The sequence below is a fragment of the Mus caroli genome, chromosome 8 (genome assembly GCF_900094665.2).
Source record: "Mus caroli chromosome 8, CAROLI_EIJ_v1.1, whole genome shotgun sequence".
Classification (NCBI taxonomy): Eukaryota; Metazoa; Chordata; class Mammalia; order Rodentia; family Muridae; genus Mus; species Mus caroli.
The window spans coordinates 63615298-63635311 of record NC_034577.1 but is presented as its reverse complement, the minus strand read 5'-3'; the positions used below and the strand labels follow the sequence as shown (position 1 = coordinate 63635311).

Below are 20014 nucleotides of genomic sequence, written 5' to 3'. Positions count from 1 at the left end.
TTGGTTTTTGGAGTTCTTCCCCATAGGCTCCTGACTGTCACCAGTCACTGAGGTCAGGGGACCCTGGGGCTCGGAGGGGTCTGGTGAAAGGTCCCCCAGAACATTCCTAGAGTCTGACTGAAGATTGACATTCCTGCGCACCCTTCCCTACCCCTGGAGAAGCCGCCGACGGACGGGGCGGAACCGTGGGTGGCCTTGGAACCTCAAGGTGCCAATTAAGTGTGAGTGGCTCTTCTGGGGTCAGAGCTACCGCGGGATGGCAGAGCCAGGTCCGGAGCCGGGGCGCGCATGGCGACTGCTGGCCCTGTGCGGGGCTGCAGTGTTCCTGGCGGCGGCCGCGGCTGGAGGGGCCCTGGTGGCCTGGAATCTGGCGGCCTCGACGGCCCGGAGCCCCCGTTGCCCAGAACCTGAGCAGATGAATGCCACGGTGCGGCCCCCAGACTCGGCACCCGAGGTCGAAGAACTGCGGCGACGGCTGGCCGAAGCTGAGCAAGCCCAGAAGAACCTGGTCTGGCAGCTGAAGCGCGCAGAGGGCGACAAGAGGGAGTTGGAGGCTGCGCTCAAGGCCTGCAAAGACAGCCAGGTAGGGGCAGGGGAAAGCCAGAAGTTCCACAAAGAGAGCTTGCTTGTCCATCTCTAGGGCCTCAGCGTCCTCCGGTCTCCAACAGCCAGAGAGGAATTACAGGACCACCTCAGCTTCTCCTATCATCTATAATGTCAGTTTTTTTTGGAGTCTAACTTCTGATCCACAAAACCCTTGAGCTATGTGAGATTCTGTGCTGGATCTCTCTTTGCTGCCTCACCCCCACTCCAAGTTCCATCAGTCTTATTTTGAGAGAGAGACACTATGTCACCTGTAATTAGGAGACTAAAGTTGGCCTCTTGGGGTGGTACCAGCAGGACCTCCCTTTTCCTGGGTCATCCACTCAGACTCTTAACCCTCTTGATCCCACACCTCACAACTCGGAGTGCTCATGATGTCACTCTGTTGTCCCCTTAGCACAAGGGAGGCAGAGGCAGCAGGATCAGGAGTTCAAACTCTTCCTCTGCACCATAAAGAGGTCTGGGCTGCAGAAGGTCCTATCACAAACTGAAACATGTCAAAACGTAGCGATTTACAATTATTAAATGATGGCTATGTGCTTTTCTGTGTCTGACTCAGCACAGTTTATACATCTAATTTCTACACTGTCGTGTGTCTTCAGACACTCCAGAAGAGAGCATCAGATTTCGTTACAGATGGTTGTGAGCCACCATGTGGTTGCTGGGATTTGAACTCGGGACCTTTGGAAGAGCAGTCGGTGCTCTTAACCACTGAGCCAGCTCACCAGCCCCTATACATCTAATTTCTTTGGTGGCCGCTGTTCTGTGAGGGAAACACAAGACTTAAGGAATGTTGTATCCTAGAGCTACGCCTCCAGCCCCTCACTGGGAGATTCCAGGGAGGGGCTCCACTCCCGAGCCACGCCCCCAGTCCTGTTTTTACTTTTTTACTTCAATTTTGATGGAACCTGACTAAGGTGCCCAGTATGTCCTAGAACTCAGGCTGAGGCCATGCCTGGCTGGAACTCCTGATCCTTCTGCCTCCACCTCCCAAGTGCTGGGATGACTGGAGTATCCTGTCATGTCGGGATGACCTCTGTATTTTAAATCTCAAAATGTCAGGGCAAGCTGAGGCAGAAGAACCACACCTCTGAGTACAGCTTGGGGTACAAAACATCAGGGCTCTAAACCCAATACAGGAACAATACAGATGGCCTCCATCTGCTCTCAGCCTGCCTGGGAGAAAGGCACAAGGCAGCGGAGGTCATAACTGCCTACCAGGGTGGGCGTGCTGACTGCCCTGCTTGCTGGAAGATGCTTTAAGGAAGCCAGGTCTCTTTTAAAAGAGGGACCAATGTGAGCCTGGGGATACCAGACATTGTCACAATCAGATCTGCCCGAGCTGGTGGCAAGTCTTAGGTGGAGTACACAGAACTAAGCATTGCCTGCTTTCAGAGTCAGGGCAGAACTCTGTGAGCTCCCTCTCTGCCCGCTTCTTCCTCCCCTCTTCCTTGTCTGCAGAGTCGGCTTCAGACCCAACTGAAGGCCCTGAAGATTGAGATGGACCAGGCCAAAGTCAGAGGCACGCAGATGGGGCTGGAGAACGGAATGCTGACAGGTGGACTGGGGTGTCAGGGGATGGGTCTGAGGGTGGGAGAGATTGCAAATGATTCGCTCAGTGCATGGGCCTGCAAGCACAGTGCAAAACATCTAAAAAAGACATTTAAAAGAACTCAAGTACAACCTGCAAGGGCAAGAAAATAGAAATAGGCCTGCAAAAGACTTGAAAATAATACAAACCAGGCTGAAGCTATGGTTCAGCACATAGAGTTTGCCTAGCATGCATGGAGCCCTAGGTTCAGAGCAGCATGCATAAACCAGGCTTGGTGGTGTGCACCTGTCACACCAGGATCCAGGAGGCTGAACCAGGAAGATATCTGTGAGTTGAGGTCAGCCTGGGCTACATGAGACTTTGTCTCCAAAAATTAATAATAATTCTAAAACGATGGTGATGCCAACGACGGCGATGATGAAGTTATAAAGTCATGTATATTTTAAGTTAAGCATGCACATGGTCCGCAGACTCAGTCAACCTGTCCCCTGCAGAAGCCTTGGTGCGCTGGGAGGCGACAGCCAATGAGTCCAAGCAACAGCTGGAAGAGGCACTGCAACGCGCAGGCGCAGCAGAGGCAGCGGGCGAGGCTTGTGTTAGCCGCGAGGTGGCGCTGAGGGAGCACATGTGAGTTAAAGGGCGAGACATACAGGGCTGCTGGCCAGTGACTATGTAGAATGTAGTTCTTTAGGCCAATCTGTGCTTAGGGGTGTGGCTTAAGTATGGCCCTCTGTAGGTGGGAACGGAAGGATAGCCACGTGGGCGGGTCTTGGAGATGAAGTTGAAAGTAGTTTGGGATGGTGAGGGTGTAGGTCCTCTGGAGTGAGGGTCTCTAGGGTGTCATTTGGGGAATAGATGTGGGGCTCCAGGAAGGGAGGAGCGGGGAGAAAATACAAGTTTGCAAGGAAAAGGAGTATGGAAGGAGAACGTCAGTGCTTTGGCGAGGATCTTCCAGGGGAGGGACCGGAGTCCCTGGGGAGGGGTCTCTAGGATGTTTGGAAGGACATGGGGAGCCCTGAAGGTGTAATTCCCCAGATGGACACAGTGACGGGACGACAGGAGCTCATAGTACCTCCTTTCTGTAGTTATGCTCTGGAAGCTGAGCTTGGCACCCTGCGGAAAGAGTCGCGCCTCCGACCCCGCTCTGGATCTAGGACCAAGCCTAGCATCCGCCACCGCCCAAGGTCTGGATCCACTAAGGGATGCAGGAGGCCACCTCGAGATCCCCAGTAGGATCCCCATGGGAGCCTCGGGCCAGGACGGTCAGAGTGTGTGAGAGGCGTGGCTCACAACATCCACGATCAACTTAACACCCAAGACTTGCCTAGGTGGCAGCACACAGATACAACCGACCTCCCCACGGGAGCACCCAGTGCTAGATCATTACATAGGGAAACTGAGGCTCATTTACTCAGGCCCTGATGTCCCTGGTAATCAAGACACAACATTTATCTCATAGTTGAAGCTGGGCTCACCCAGTTGGAGCACGCAGAACTCCAGGTGGGATTTCAACAGAGAACGGAGGCACATGAAAATGAGGCTTGCAAATTCTAAGAAGCCTTGAGGATCAGGGGCTACATGAAGATGCCTGGAGGAGATGGCCACGGGACAAGAAAAGACAGTGTAGGAAGGGGACCTGGCTGGGTCACACATCGGGGAAAGGGCTCTCTCTGGGACTCAAAAGAATCATTGACAAGTCAAACAATCCCTCCCCCTCCCCTCTACTCTCCTCCTTTCTCTCTCTTTCCCTTTCAACTAGTCTCCCTCTGATACCACACTAGCTTAGCCTTGGCTGCCCTTGAAGGTACACAGCACCATGTCCTCCTCAACAATCTCGTGTTTGCTTTATTTCACAGTTTGTGAGCCTTACAACTCATATTTAACAGGGTTTTTCTGAGACATTTTCCTATAGCTCGTGTTGGCCTGACAAACACCTCCCCTCCTCTGCTGACTTTAGGAGCACTTTACCAAACTTGGCTCAGTTTCCCCGTTTATGCACATTTAATGTGACTTATCCAGAATTTCTGGATATTTTCCATCAAGATTTATTCTTCATTTGTTTCTGAGACAGCACATAGCAGGCAGGAGCAGTACCACAAACACCTCCAGGCTCTGACCCATGAGGACTGAGGCTTGGGGGAAGGGAGCTGGAGAAGAAGCTTAGCGACTCAGAAAACCTGTTGTTCTTGCAGACACCCGGGGTTGCTTTCTCAGCACCCACATCACAAACATGGGAAACTCTGGTCCCAGGGGGATCCAGCATCCTCCTCTGAGCTACTTTGGTACCACATACAGAAGTGTGCATATACATGCAAGAAATGAGTATATACAAATAAAAACATTTTAAACGTTTGTTTGTTTGTTTGACACAGGATTTCTCTCTATAAAGCCCTGGCTGTCCTGGAATTCACTCTGTAGACCAGGCTGATCTCAGACTCACAGATAACCATCTACTTCTGCCTCCAGAGTTCTGGGGTTAAAGGCTTGTGCCACCAGGCCTGGCCAAAATACAATACAAAACAAAACCTTTCTTTTATACACCCACAAACACAAAATGAAGAGGATCTTGTCATCTCAGGGCTGGGAGACAAGAAGGCTGAGACCCAGACCCACCTGGGCTGTCTGGTGAAACTGATTGTTAACAAAAGTAAAACAAAGCCCAAACTATGTAAACACATTATGTCGGCTCCACTGTACAGATGCACCCTCTGGAGGTTTGGAGAGATGGCACAGAGTTAAAGACCGCTGGCTGTTCTTATGGAGGACCCAAGGTTGCGTCCCGGCACCCACAACCAGTGGCTTGCAAGCGTCTGGAACTCCAGCTTCAGGGAATATTACTCCCCCATGTGGCCTCTGTTGCTACTGCACTGACTTGCTCATAACCACACACAGATACAATATATATATATATATATATATATATCCCTGAAGATTGGAGTTGTAACTCAGTGGTGTTGGGTGTGGAGTTCTAGTAACAGTATTTTAAAAAAGAAGAAAGAAAGAAAGAAAGAAAGAAAGAAAGAAAGAAAGAAAGAAAGAAAGAAAGAAAGAAAGAAAGAAAGAAAGAAAGAGGAAGAAAGGAAGGAAGGAAGGAAGGAAGGAAGGAAGGAAGGAAGGAAGAATGATAGGCATTTTTGTCTTTTGTAAATGGGACATCAGAGGAGTTTCTAGTTGCCATTCTGCTTTTCTCCATCAGGGGTCGCTGCAGCCTGCAGAGTGGCAAGGGTGACACAGACTCCAGAGCCCATCCCTAAGAACTGGGAAACTCCTTTTAAAATTGGGGCTGGAGCTTGTCAGGATGAGATTTAAGGCCAGCCTTGCCTTCACAGAAAGTTTGAGACTAGTCTGAGGTGCATGAGACTGCCACAAACAAATAACATCTGAAACGGTTGCTCCCACCTGTAATCTCAGCCTGATTTACAGTGAAGGGTGGCTTGGAATGAGAACTGAGTGGCGCTGAGACTCCTCTGCAGCCACGGAGCTAGGTCATGTGACCGGCCTGCAAGTCTGCAGGCAGCACCAGGCCTGCGCTTTTCTGCCTGTTTTGAGATAGGTCTTCATGTAGCCTAGGCTGCCCTCCAATCTGCTATGTAGCTGAAGATGACCCACACTCCTGATTCTCCTGCCTCCGCCTCCCCAGTGTCAGCCTGACAGGCAGGTACAGGGGACAGAAGCCAGGGCCTCACACACACTGAACAAGCTAGCTACAGCACTTGAAGCATTTTTGTTTGTTTACAGTGCTAAGGACGGAACCCCTGGCAGAGCTGAGGGCACACATGGTATTCACTCCACTCTCACTGGAAAAAAAAAATCATCTTTATTATTGTGTGTGTGTGCAGATTCTATGGTGCTCATGTGGAGGTCGGAGGAAAACTTATAGGAGTGGGTTCTCTTCTTCCACCACGTGGGTTCTGGGGATCGAAAGAGGGTCCTTAGGCTTGGTGGCAATCACCTTTAGCCTCTGAGCCATCTTGCCTACCCTTTCTCTCTTGCCTGTGTCTACCACTGTCCCAGCACTTACCTTGGAGCAATGGCCCTTCCTTCCCATATGCCTGAGGCCCCTCCTGTGTATAGAAGCTGGGGTAGGGGGTGGGGTGGGGGTGGGGGGAGGAGCAACAGAAGCCCCAGGCAGTGACAACAGGCATCCCTTGGGAGCCTCACCTCAGAGTCCTCCCCAAGGAACTCAGAGTCCTAAAGAGCATAAGCTGCCATGAGGCCTCCAAATCTCAACCTTATTCTGCTTCTTCGCTTTCCCCTGAAAGCAGAAAATATATTTATGGAAAGTTTAGGGTGTGTCTGACAGGCAGGAAAGCTATTCCCTCCACCAGACTTGGTGGCACACACCTTCAATCCCAGAACTTAGTATGCAGGAGGCAGGAGGATCTCTGTAAATCAGAGTCCAGCCAGGTCTACATTAAGAGTTGCAGGTGAGCCAGGGTTGTTTTGGAAAAAAAAAAAAAAAATCAAAAAGCCATTTTTTCCTCTCTAACCTTCCTGGTGGCACACTTTTGTCAGCCAGCACTCCGGGAGCTAAAGCAGGAGGATGGCTGTGAGTTCAAGTGTTATGCCAAAGTCACAGGGACTCCAGTGACCACTGAGGAGCCAATTCCAATGCAAACACATAAGGGTCTTTATTATGGGCTCTCAGGCAAGGACTCTCACCGTCGCCATGGCAGCGGGTCAGAAGTGAGCGTCCTGCGTCTAGGGGTGCAGGTATTTATTGTGGTTACAGCAAGCTTCCATACTGGTTAGCGAGTGCAGGAACCAAACAGGGGGCAAACCCACCTGAGAAACAGGCCGGCTAGGTTATCTATTCTCTGCAGCATGTCTGTCTTGGGTTATCTATAAGTTCCTTGACTCCGCTGCTGTAGCCTGCCTGGCTGTTGCTGGGGTGGGGGGTGGGGTAGGCATAGGATGTTTACTAAAGTGGACTTTGTGTACTCTCACAAATGGAGGTGGTTGGCCTTTACAAGGGCCAGCCTTCTGGAGCCTCACTGTATTTGGGCTGCGTAATGACACCCAGTCTCAAAACAATAAAACAAAAAAAAAAACAAACCTCAAAAATTTTTTCTAACCACTAACATGAATTTAAAAAAAAAAAAAAAAACTTCCAGTCTCCGTGAACATTAGCTGTTGAGCTGTTGTGGAGTGCAGACTTCCTTTGAAAAGTTCCCACCTAAACAAACAAGTCAGGCTGAATTGATTGTTTTCCATTTAGAGAGAAAGAAGGGGGGGGGGAACATCATGAGGATCCTGGGCCAAGCATCCGAGGGGACAAGGATGCAGCCTTGGGCAAAGTTTCCTGTGACCATGACAAATTGTTTTCAGGAAAATCACATAGTGGTTCCATCAGGGAATGAGTTGACTGGCAGGCATTTTCCCTCCCTCCCTCCCCCCTCCCTCCTCCCTCCCTTCCTAATGGATGACCCGGACAGGAATGCAGGCAGAGGACTTCAGAACATCTATGTTTAGAGACTTTATACACTGAGGCAGGCCCGGCCAGGTCAATAACCTTTCTGAAGGATTCCAGTGCACTGTGTCCAATGTGCTGCTGAGAGATGGGAGCTTTGATTCGCACAGATTGATTGCTGATCTTTTCCCTCGTTAAAAGAAAAAAGTGGGGGGGAGGTATGGGGGACTTTTGGGATAGCATTGGGAATGTAAATGAAGGAAATACCTAATAAATAATAATAATAATAATAAAACAAAAAATGCCTTAAAAAGAATAATCAGTAGGCATAATAATTAAAGGTGATGATTTGAAATAAAAAAAGAAAAAGAAAAAGAAAGAAGTGGAGGTGCTGTCAATGGACCATGGCTGATACAGGGCTGGGAAGCCACAGAGAAAGGCAGAACGGACCTTGGAGGCTCTAGGTAAAGCAGCTGGGGTTTTCATCCCCAGTGCCCGGGAGATGACTCTTGCCTCAGAGCTGCCCAGGACCTGAGTCTAGTCCTAGGGCCCGCGTGGTGGAAGCAGGGAACTGAGTCCTAGACGTTGTCCTCTGACCTCCACACTCACACAGAAGCTAAATAAGTAAATGTAATTTTTAAAGTTTAAAAAGGAAAAATCTTTTTTTTTTTTTTTTTTTTTTTTTGGTTTTTCGAGACAGGGTTTCTCTGTGTAGCCCTGGCTGTCCTGGCACTCACTTTGTAGACCAGGCTGGCCTCGAACTCAGAAATCCGCCTGCCTCTGCCTCCCGAGTGCTGGGATTAAAGGCGTGCGCCACCACGCCCGGCTTGAAAAATCTTTTTTGTTTGTTTGTTTGGTTTGGTTTTTCGAGAAAGGAAAAAATCTTAAGACATAATGCTAAGCAAAACCCAAAATTTATTATTCTTTCTACTTAAAAAAATAAATTTGGGTGGGGAGGGGCAGAGCTATGGCTCAGCAGTAAAGAGAACTGGCTGCTCTCACAGACAACCCAGGGTTAAATCCTCAGCACCCATGCGGTGGCTCACAACTTTCTGAAACTCCAGAGCCAGAGACTAGATGTCATCTTTTGGCTTCCGAAGTTACTGCACACATAAACATACACATGCGCAGAAATGGCTGTACTAGCTCCTGTTATTCTAGTACTCCCTAGGACAGCCTGGGCTACATGAAAGCTTGTTTCAAAAAATGAATGGAAATTGCCAGCATGCCAACACATGAGCACCACCGCTGGATCTAGGGCAGTCTTCTGATTTTCTGGGAGTTTACAGTTGCCTTTCTTTTTCCTTACCTGGCTGTATTTTTTAAACAATTTATTTATTTATTTTATGTATATGACTACACTATTGCTTCTTCAGACACACCAGAAGAGGGCATTAGACCCCATTGCAGATGGTTGTGAGCCACCATGTGGTTCCTGGGAATTGAACTCAGGACCTCTGGAAGAGCAGTCAGTGCTCTTAACTGAGCCATTTCACCAGCCCTAACCTGACTGTATTTATTTGTTTAAGTATTTTACATGGATGGGTGTTTAGCCTGCATCTAAGTCTCATATCACACTGTGCAATGCCTGTGTAAGCCAGAAGAGGGCGTTGTATCCCCTGGAACTGGAGTTACAGGTTTTTGAGGCAACATTTGGGTGTTGGGAATGGACCCAAGGTCTTCCACAAGAACAGTCAGTGCTCTTAACTGCTGAGCTATCTACCCAGCCCACAATTCTGGTTTTTGTACATTTTGTGTATTTATTTGTTTATGGGGGCACTCACACATGCCCGTATGAAAGTTAGCAGACAATCTGTGCGGTTCTAGTCTCTCCTTCCATTATGAGGTTCTTGGGGCGCATACTGTTAGGCTTGACAGGATAAACACACCCCTTAGCCACCAAGTCATCTCACTGGCCCCTTAACTGGTTCACCTTTGTCAGCGTGCACTCACACACACACACACACACACACACACACACACACGAGAGACACACAGAGAGAGAGAGAGAGAGAGAGAGAGAGAGAGAGAGAGAGAGAGAGAGAGAGCCTGCCATTCAATATAAAACCCTGAAACACTGATCCTGGCACTGTCCCCCGCCTGAGGTCCTCCACAGGCAGGGCCCTTGTCATTCACATTACACATGTCATTGTCCTGTCCACCGGCAGCTAGGGGTAGTACCCCTCTCAGCCTGCCAGCACATGTTAGCCATAAGGCTTCTGAGAGTTTCACTTTCCTGTGCCTACAGAAGTTCTACAACGTATTTATTTTAATTGTTTGTTGTTGTTGTTCTTTGAGACAGTGTCTCTCTGTGTAACAGTCCTAGCTATCCTGGAACTCACTCTGTATACCAGGCTGGCCTTGAACTTACAGAGATCCTTCTGCCTCTGCCTTCTGAGTGCTAGGGCTAACGGTGTGTGCCACTATGCCTGACTCTTATTTTAAAACTGTATTATTTTATTTTGCATGTCTAGATGTCTTGCCTACATACATGACCATGTACCATGTGTATGTATGTTCACAGATCTCTCAGAGGCTGGAAGTCATTGTGTACATGCTGGGAACCGAATGCAGGTCTTCTGAAACACCTGCTGGGTGCTGAGCAGTCTCCAGCCCATCTCACTGTTTAAGGCTGAATGTATGTCAGGCACCGTGGAACACCTTCAGTACCCAGAACCCACACAAAGGCTAAAGAAGAGAACTGACTTCACAATGCTGTCCTCTGACCACAGACACACAACAGTGTGGGTTAAAAAGACACTAGCTGTGTGTGGCTCACTCTGTAGCATGCTCACCGGGCATGAGAGAATCCCTGAGTCCCACTCCCAGGACCCCATAAGTATCAACGGTGCACATCTACCATCCCAGTGCAAGGGAAGTGGGGACAGGAGGATCAGGAACTTAAGGCTATACACGGCCACTTGGAGGTTAGCCTGGGTTACATGACACACACACACCCTTAAAGGGGACAAAAAGCTTCCCTCTGTAAACGGAATAAAACCAGATTGCAAGGCTGATGAAATGGCTCAGCGGTTAAGAGCACTGGCTGAGCGTGGTGGTGCACACCTTTAATCCCAGCACTTGGGAGGCAGAGGCAGGCTGATTTCTGAGTTTGAGGCCAGTCTGGTCTACAGAGTGAGTTCCAGGACAGCCAGGGATACACAGAGAAACCCTGTCTCGAAAAAATTAAAAAAAAAAAAAAAAAAGCACTGGCTGGCTGACCTTCCAAAAGTCCTGAGTTCAATTCCTAGCAACCACATGGGTGCTCACCACAACCATCTGTAACAGGATCTGATGCCCTCTTCTGGCGTGTAGATACACGGAGACAGAGCACTCCTACATTACAAAAAAAAATTTTTGTTTAATAAAAAAAAAGATTAAATTAAAAAAAAAAAACAGATTGCAGGGCAGGCAGAAGGTTACTTTTCTAGGGTCACATGCTGGCCAGGTGGCATGCTAGACCCTACTCGAGGCCGAACGGTGGCCCCCACCTGTCTGGTCAACCTGGAGCCACAGCCCATTGGTCCCAGGGGCAGCCCCCAGCCTTGTCGCCCCCACCCCGCTGCTGGCCAGGAAGGGTCTAAGAGTCAAGAATCACCGCGTGGTTGTAAAAGCCAAAGGTCACACAGGGTTTCCTGCCCGCCCTTGGGAACTTCCTCCCTTCCAACCCCACACCCGCCTGCTCAGCGCCACCTCTGTCTCATCCCTTCCCAAGCTCTTGGGCCCCTAGGCAGCCTTCCCCTGCTGGACTCTTTGGGGGATGGGTGGCGGTGGTGGCGGTGGTGGTGGTGGTGGTGGTGGTGGGGGGGGGGATAATAAGAAACGGAGTAAGCAGGTAAAGAACAAAGACTTCCAGAAGATTCTCCCAGTGCTTTGGGGGCTAGTGTGCCCCCAATATCCTATTATCTGTGACCCTGAAATCTTACACCTCTATCTGGGTATTGTCCCACAGAGACCCTAGAACCTCCACATGGGACACCACCTACCAACAAAGCTTACTGCCACTTCCTGGGACCCTGAAATTACCGCAGGCCAGGAACATAAGCACACTTTTGTTATAGAGGGGGAAACTGGGGCAGATTGTGGCAGACTTCGGAGGCCTCTCTCCAGTATCCCCACTCCAAGACCCTGCTTTTCTACTGCATACCACTCGGATTGTTTTGTACTTTGGGAGGAGTCTAGGCAGGGGCTCTATTGCTAAGCCACACACTATTCCCAGAGCATGCGCAGGTGAGGGGGATATCTCTGAGTGCTGGTAGAATAATTGAGGGAAGTTGTGAGGTCTCTGTAGTCCTTATGTGCACTGTTTGTCCATCCTGGAAAACTCCTTGGAGCTCCTGGGTGGTGAACTCACACCCACAATCCTTTGCCTTGGACCCCAAACTCCATAGCTGGTGGGAGCTATCCCACGGTGACTGGTGTGTTTTGTGGGACATTATCAGTGGTTCCCCACTGCCCTGGGGACGTTTAAATCCAGCCTTCCACAGAGTAAAAGCCTGGGCCATAGGGCCAGTCTCTTGTCTCACTTGTGCCTTAGTTTCCTCTTTCACACAACGCGCCTAGCCACCGGACTGTTGGATAACACGTCCCGGGAGCAGAAGGCACTGTCTGGCCGATCTAAAGCGGGGTGTGTGGGGTTGGAGTGGGAGAGTGGCGGTGGTGGAAACTGAGGCCGGACCAGGCTGGGGAAGCCAGTTCAGTCACCCAGTGAGTGCCCCGCCCTCCACCTATCACAGCTGCCCAGACCTTCAGTCAGTTCCTCAACAGCCTGGGTGGGAGTGTTGTGATAACCCACAGTCCCCATTTCCTCCTGGCCAGGAAGGAGCCGGGCAGAGGAAGCATTAAGAGAAGTAATATAAACACTCCCCCCTGCCTGGCGCGGCTCAGATCTGGCCAGGCAGACAAGGCCGGTCATTGCGCCCTGCGGACACTGCGCAAATGGGGCTCTCCATGGACCGCAGCCCATACGCCCGCACCGGGGACCAGCAGCGCGGCTGCTGGTACTACTTGCGCTATTTCTTCCTCTTCGTGTCGCTCATTCAGTTCCTCATCATCCTGGGCCTGGTCCTCTTCATGATCTATGGCAATGTGCACGCCACCACCGAGTCCAGCCTGCGCGCCACGGAGATCCGCGCCGACAGCCTGTACAGCCAGGTGGTGGGACTATCGGCCACACAGGCTAACCTGAGCAAACAGCTGAACATCAGCTTGCTTGTCAAGGAAACGGTCATGCAACAACTGTTGACCACGCGACGTGAGATGGAGCGCATCAACGCCAGCTTCCGCCAGTGCCAAGGCGACCTGGTAAGAGGCGGCCTGTGTGCCCTGGGCTGCAGCCCTGGGCGCGCCCAAATGCTAAACTACATGGGAAGAAATCTGGATTCCCTCCTCCCCACACACACTCCTTCATTTATTTAGAACATGACCTCAAGTAGTTCAAGCTGGTGTAGAACTCACTGTGTAGCTAAGGATGGCCTTGGGCTCCTGACCCTCCTGCTTCCACCTCCAGGACTCTAGGATGACCAGCCAGTGGTCAAGCCTGGTGTAGTACATGCTACACCCCTGAGCTACAGCCTTTCTCTCTCCCTAATCCCACCCCCAGCAGAGTATGACTGTATAACCCAGGATGGTTTTAAACTCACAACAGTTCTCTGCCTCAGTAGATTGAGTGCTGGGATAATAGGTGTGAGTCACCCCATGTACCTGATGAAGATCTTGTGACTGTGATTTCTCCATGGCAGACATCACCTGTCAAGGAAGAGTTTGCTGCAGGTGGCTTAGTTTTTACAATTAAATGTATTTATTACACATGCATATGTCTACCCGCATGCTGTAACCTGTGTGTGGGGATCAGAGGACAGCCTTCCACCGTGTGGAAGACTTGACTCAAGTTTTGTCAGCCTTAGCAGCAATTGTCTTTACCCACTGAACTGCCTTGCAGGCCTGATCACTCAATTAATTAATAATTAATATATCTATTTCTTGATGCAGAGTCTCACTATAGCTCTGGCTGTTCTGGAACTCACAGAAATCTGCCTGCCTCTTCATCCTAAGTGCTGGAATTAAAGGTGTGCACCACTATGCTGGGCTCTCTGATCTTTCAATTTAATAACAAATTCTCTCTTGGGATAAACCAGAAATTCATAATTTCATGGCTAGGCCCCCGGAGTGGAAGGAACTCTCTGGGTGAATGTGGGGGTGGGGACACGTGCAGACCCTAGCATTGTCTGTCTGCAATTGGCGTTTAGCTTGGTGTCCTGGGCATTCATAGGTCCTGCTGCTGTCAGTGCCTGCCCTATGCCTGCTTAAGGCAGCTTCACAGAGATGGTAAACAGACTCAGAAGGCTAGGGTCTCCCTCTGTGTGACAAGGGTGAGCAGAGCTTGGAGCCAGCTCAGAGCTCAGCCCTTGCCCAGCATGGGTGAAGCTCTGTGCTCCAGGCCCATTAGCGAGCAGGGTGGAGCATGTACATCACTCTAATGCAGGAGCTGCTTCAAGTCTACCCTACGGTACATAGACATTTGTCAGAGAGAGAGGGGGGTGGGGGTGCACTTGTCTTTGAATACTGTGTGGTAGGAGATAGGAAGGAGCCCACTGTGACCTGCGACAGTTACAGAGCTGAGGTCCTGGTGATAGCTGTCCCCACACAGTCCCAGTACGATGTCACACACATCCGACTGTGTTCACCCAAGACACCTCCACACTGCCACAAGGAGAACAAGAGGCTGCAGGCTGAGGCAGCTTCTGACCCAATAGCAGGGGTGCTGGCAGGCACTAAATTAGGGGTGAAGCAAGGATTTCCCCTGGAGAGGACAGGGTCCTAGGCTGCCTGAGGATAGAGGTGGTCTCCTCTCTCAGACTACTACCACAGACCCAGCCTCCTCCCTCAGACACTAGGACAGGACTGTGCTCCTCCCTCAGACTAGCCTGACAGGGAAGGCCCCCCAAAGCCCAGGCTTCTCCTCAGGCAGAGCTGCCCAGGGCTTCTTGGGTTTAGGGCCCCAGGTCAGGATCATTGCTGACATTCTCACACCCACCCAGTTTCCCAGACTTCCTCACTGGAGAACACAGGGTTTCTGGGTTTTAATTTCCAGTTACCAAATCTGCATACAGCATCTGGAGCTAACCCTGACTCAGAGCCTTCTCCGCCAAGTGTGAACTTTGTCCCCATGTGACATCCCAGCCCTCATTCTACATTTTAATAATTTCCAGCTGGGCAGTGGTTGCATAAGCCTTTAATCCCAAGCACTTGGGAGAGGCAGGCGGATTTCTGAGTTTGAGGCCAGCCTGGTCTACAGAGTGAGTTCCAGGACAGCCAGGGCTACACAGAGAAACCCTGTCTCAAAAACAAAACAAAACAAAACAAAACAAAAAAACCAAAAAAACAAAGCCATTTACTATGTAGCCCAGAATGACCTTTGGTTTATGGTGAACTGTCTGAAACAACAGGCACACACCACAGCTTGCTTCTGTGGTGGTAGGCACAGAACCTGGCTTTGAGTTTGCTAGGCAGGCACTCTAACAGCTGAGAGCTACAAGCGATGTATTAACTGAGCTACAAGCACTCTAGCAACTGAGCCCCAGTCCCAGCCTCTGCGTTTAAGAGAGGATCTTGCTCAGCGTGGTACTGCACATCTTTACACCTTTAGCCGGCAGATTCTCTGAGTTTGAGATCAGCATGGTCTATATAGGGCGTTCCAGAACAGCTAGGATTACAGAAATCCATCCCAAACAAAGGCAGACAGAGTCTTCCTCTGTAGCCCAGGCTAGCCTCTAACTTACAGTAAATGCCCTACTCCTGAGTGTGAAAGTTCCAGGTAAGAGGCACCTCGCCTTGTTTATTCAATAACACCTTGTTATTGAGCCCAGGGCTTCGTGCATCTTAGGCTACGATCACCTCATAAACTGAGCTAGCTACAAGCACTCTATCAATGGAGCTTCAGGCCCACCAGCTCTGGGAAAACTCTTGGCGGTCCCTTTTGGAGGCCATTGTGTGTGCAGCCGTGGAGATGGGTACTGAGCTGTGTCACGTGTCCAAACCTGCAGATCACCTACATAAACTATAATCGCTTCATCGCCGCTATCATCCTGAGCGAGAAGCAGTGCCAGGAACAGCTGAAGGAGGTCAACAAGACCTGCGAAGGTGAATTCGGGTCCTGGCCTGGCAGGGACGGGCTTGTGGGAGGGGTGTGCGGAGAGGGGGAAAGGGAGGGAGGACAGTCACACACAGCTGGGGTGGGAGAACACCATGCAGCTCAGAAGTCAGCCTGGGCTCACCCCCGTCTGCTCCCGCCTCCAGCTTTGCTTTTCAAGCTGGGTGAAAAAGTTAAGACACTGGAGATGGAGGTGGCCAAGGAGAAGGCAGTGTGCTCCAAGGACAAGGAGAGCCTGCTGGCAGGAAAGCGGCAGGCGGAAGAGCAGCTGGAGGCCTGTGGCAAAGCACGCGAAAGGCAACAGCAGGAGCAGCAGGTGACCGAGGAGAACCTGCGCAAGGTGCAGTCCCTGTGCATCCCACTGGACCAGGAGAAGTTCCAGGCGGACGTGCTGAGTGCGTGGCGGGACTCGCTGATCTACCGTACCATGGAAACCCTGCCCTACCACTACCAGATGATGCCGGAGTACACGTCCCTCCGTCGGACCTGCGAGAGCCTGCCCGGGATCATGACCACCAAGATAGAAGAGCTGGCCCGGGGGCTGCGCGCCGGCATTGAGCGCGTGACCCGTGAGAATGCAGAACTGCAGCGCCAGAAGTTGGAGCTAGAGCGCGCGGCACAGGCGGCGCAGGAGGCGCGGACGCGCGCCGGGACCGAGGCGCAGGCGCGAGAAACCCAGCTACGGGCGGAGTGCGCGCGCCAGACGCAGCTGGCTCTGGAGGAGAAGGCGGCGGTGCGCGCACAGCGGGACAACCTAGAGCGCGAGCTGGAGGCGCGTAAGCGGGAGCTGGAGCAACTGCGCACCGAGGTGGATGTGCGCATTAGCGCGCTGGACACCTGCGTCAAAGCCAAGGTGGGCCTTCCCCGCCGGTGGGGACCGGTGCCCCGGGTTCAGCCTGGGGTCCTGGGAAGGTCAGCCTGGTGGTAGGTGGAAGCTGAGGCCGGAGGATGCCTCCGAGGAAGGGAAGCTGGGCCCGGAAGCTCCGCTCTTAGCAGGGATGGTGGGAACCAGGTTTGGAAGGGGGTTGAGTCTAATGAAGAACTAGGGGGACATGTGATTGATGGAGGTGACGTCGGGGCTGTCGTGGCCTTGATCTTCCACCTAAGTCAGGCTCATCTGATGGTGTCCCAGGTTGGTTTGGGATAGGATCTAGATTCCCTAGGCCAGGCATGGTGGCGTCCACCTCTAATCCTAGCATTCCAATTCGTCATTGTAGGGGCAGAAGGACCTCTGTGAGATTGAGACCAGCCAGAGCTACACAGAGATATTGTATCAAAAAAAAAAAATCACTAACAAAATCCCAACTAGGTAGCTTAGGCTTTCATAGGGAACAGAGGAGAGCAGCTCCTCAAACTTCTTTCCTGTTCTTCCCATAGTCGCTGCCAGCCGTCCCGCCGAGAGTCTCAGGCCCACCCCCGAACCCTCCACCCATTGGTGAGTAACGGCCAGAGGGGTCTGGAGTCGGGACTCCTGGTTCCACACCCCAGCTCTCTTCCCCTAGACTGCTCATCAGGAATCTTCATTTGCTTCTATAGATCCAGCTAGCCTGGAGGAATTCAAGAAAAGGATCCTGGAGTCCCAGCGGCTCCCTGTAGTCAACCCTGCTGCCCCACCCAGGTGAGATTGTCGATCCCAGAACTATAGAGAAAGGAAGCCAGATTGGGGTTCAGGGTGGAGAGAGAGGCAGGGCTCACACTTGATGCCTCCGTAATGGAGCACCTGCTGTATACTAGGGCATGGCAGGCAACCCTACTTCAGGCAGGCAAGCCAGGGCTTTAGAGGGAGTACTTGTGAGCTGGAAGATGGAGAGGAGGCAGCCACAGGGACATACGTTTTCCATACTAACATACGTTAGGGAAATAATAACATACGTTTTCCCTACTAACTTATTGTATGTGGACAGACATGTACTGTGGTATGTGTGTGGAGGTCAGAAGAACTCTCTACCAAGCCAGTCCTGGACTGAACTTGGAACACTTTGCTCATGGAGCCATCCTGCTGGGACCTCCACCATCGTTTTGACATCTGGCACTTTGAGACAGGGTCTCTATATGTTGGTTAGACTAGCCTAGAACTGAGATCTGGCCCTGAGTGCTGAGATTAATCACGTACCACCACAAACAGCCACCATTTTTTGGTCCAGGGTTGCTCTCTGGCCTGGAGCTCACCAAGCAGGCCAGCAAGTGCTCTGGAGAACTGCCATCCCCCAGCATCACAGGGGCTTGCCCTGCCCAGCACACTCAGCTTTTGCCAGGGTTCTGGGATAAAACCCAGGCCCTGCTGCCCCACAGCTGGCTTTTCACTGAGTTACCTTCCCTACCCCAGGAGCCTCACCGTTTACTTTTACAGAATGGAAATTGGACTGGCAAGAAGGCTCAGCAGATAAAGTAGCTTGCTGCCAGCCCAAGCCCCACCCCAACTCCCACACACTGAGAAAGATGGGATTCCAATTGTCTTCCGTTTACCTCCATACCACAGCCATGCTATAGGTGCACTGCACACAGAATAAAGAAATAACTAGACAGATAGGATGGTGGTGTGCTCTGGAGGCTAAGGCAGGAAGAGCCTTAGAGTGAGACCCTGTCTCAAACAGAAGGCAGCTAGCCAGGCATGGTAGTGCATGCCTTTAATCCTAGCACACTCAGGACACAGAGGTAGGAGGATCTCTGTGAGTTTGAGGCCAGCCTGGTCTACAGAGTGAGTTCCAGGACAGCCACGGCTACACAGAGAAACCCTGTCTCAAAAAACTAAAGGGAAGAAAAGGGGTAGTCTAGGATAAAGGCTGTCAGAATGGTGAGTAAATAAAACCAGGTTTGTCCTCTGAGCTGGACCAGGGCATCAGGCACTTGGTCAGGTCCTGGCCTAATGCCCACCCACACCCCACACAGTTCATCAGGAGCCCAGGCATCAGCTGGAAACACTGGAGTGTGGTTATAGGGAAAGTGACTCAGCTACGGCTCCCTGCAGAGCCCTGGCCAGTCTTGATTCAAGTCACATCACCTGGGTGACTGGGTCACCACTTAGCACTCAGGACGCTGAGGCAGGAGGATTAACAGTTCAAGGCCATCCAGGACTACCTAGGAATCTGATTTTTGTTAGCAGTTTAGGTTCCAAGAGCCAGAGCAGTACTTTATGTATGTGGACGCTTTGTCTGCAAGTCTGTCCGCAAGTCTGTCTGCAAGTCTGTCCGCACACGAGAAGAAGGAATCCGACCACATTGCAGATGGTTGTGAGCCACCACATGGTTGTTGGGAATTGAACTCAGGTCCTCTGAAAGAACAGAGAATACCCTTAACTACTGAGCCTTCTCTGCAGCCACAGTCTTTGTGATTTGAAACCAAATCTCTTTGGGTGTCAAGACCTAGACTTCAACTCTCTTCTACCATCTCCTGGTCACCAGATTTGTGTCTGTCACCCACAGCCTCTTTTTAAAATATTTATTTATTGTTTGAGACAGGGTCTCACTGTAGCCTTGGCTCACTTGGAACTTATTCTGTAGCCCAGGCTAGCCTAGAACTCATACAGATGAGTTGGCCTGCCTTTGTCTCCCAAGTGTTAGGATTAACTTAAGGCTGTGTGACATCACATCCTGCCCCAATTCACAACCCAGGCTGGCCTCAAAGACAATTCTCTGCCTCTACTTCTTCAGTATGTCCTACTGGTGTCCGCCACCATATCTGATCTTTCTTGTGTGTGTGTGCACTCACACATGCACGCCTGGCACATGGGTACGTGGTGCCTAGAGCCCTGAGGAGCCAGAGGAGGGTGCTGAGTGTCCCCTGTCCCCTGACTTGCAGTTGGGTCCTGGCAAGTGCAGTGGGCTCACTGCTGAGCTGTCTCTCCAGCCCTACTGAGAGACTCAAGAGACTTGGTTTTTCTGAGCCTGGGTCTGATTTATGTAGCTTGGATTGGCCTCCAGCTCCAGATCATCCTGCAAAAAGTGTGGAGTCAGCCTTGGACTCATAGACTTGTGAGCTTAGCACTTGGAAGACCCAGGCAGGGGTTCAAGACTACATAGTAAATACTTTTTTTTTTTTTTGAAAGAAAGTAAAGAAGATGGGAGAGAGCAAAGAAAACATTCAAAAAGATGAGTGGAGACAAAAGTGGGCCCTGGGCTTCTGGAAAGCTCCCCTCCCACCTCACCCCCAAGGTCCAGCCTCTTCACATGCTCCCCCCACCTCACCCCCTAGGCTCAGCCTCCTCACATGCTCCCCCCACCTCACCCCCAAGGCCCAGCCTCTTCACATGCTCCCCCCACCTCACCCCCAAGGCCCAGCCTCCTCACATGCTCCCCCC

The 20014-nt window shown here is 51.2% G+C and overlaps 2 protein-coding genes across 2 annotated transcripts in view; both read left to right on the top strand.

The window, feature by feature from the left end:
• The first annotated feature begins 248 nt into the window (after window positions 1–248).
• On the top strand, window positions 249–4507 carry Ccdc194 (coiled-coil domain containing 194). Its single transcript, XM_021171099.2, has 4 exons — window positions 249–583; window positions 2065–2161; window positions 2650–2782; window positions 3241–4507. Exons 1-4 carry the CDS (start codon window positions 257–259, stop codon window positions 3386–3388), a joined length of 705 nt encoding a protein of 234 aa, XP_021026758.1. The 5' UTR covers window positions 249–256; the 3' UTR covers window positions 3389–4507.
• Window positions 4508–12397: 7890 nt separating this feature from the next.
• Plvap (plasmalemma vesicle associated protein) overlaps window positions 12398–20014 on the top strand; it is a 13821-nt gene continuing 6204 nt past the window's right edge. Inside the window, exons 1-5 of the mRNA XM_021170365.2 lie at window positions 12398–12869; window positions 15611–15707; window positions 15864–16570; window positions 17095–17152; window positions 17254–17335. Coding sequence (XP_021026024.1) covers window positions 12504–12869; window positions 15611–15707; window positions 15864–16570; window positions 17095–17152; window positions 17254–17335 — 1310 coding nt within the window. The 5' untranslated portion in view covers window positions 12398–12503. The remainder of the gene's footprint in view (window positions 12870–15610; window positions 15708–15863; window positions 16571–17094; window positions 17153–17253; window positions 17336–20014) is intronic.

Bases quoted from the DNA above. Each gene is read 5' to 3' on its own strand.
- Ccdc194 (XM_021171099.2), top strand. From the start codon at position 257: ATGGCAGAGCCAGGTCCGGAGCCGGGGCGCGCATGGCGACTGCTGGCC. The intron at 2,162-2,649 runs GTGGACTGGGGT...TGTCCCCTGCAG, and splicing joins GGAGAACGGAATGCTGACAG to AAGCCTTGGTGCGCTGGGAG. The intron at 2,783-3,240 runs GTGAGTTAAAGG...TCCTTTCTGTAG, and splicing joins GTGGCGCTGAGGGAGCACAT to TTATGCTCTGGAAGCTGAGC.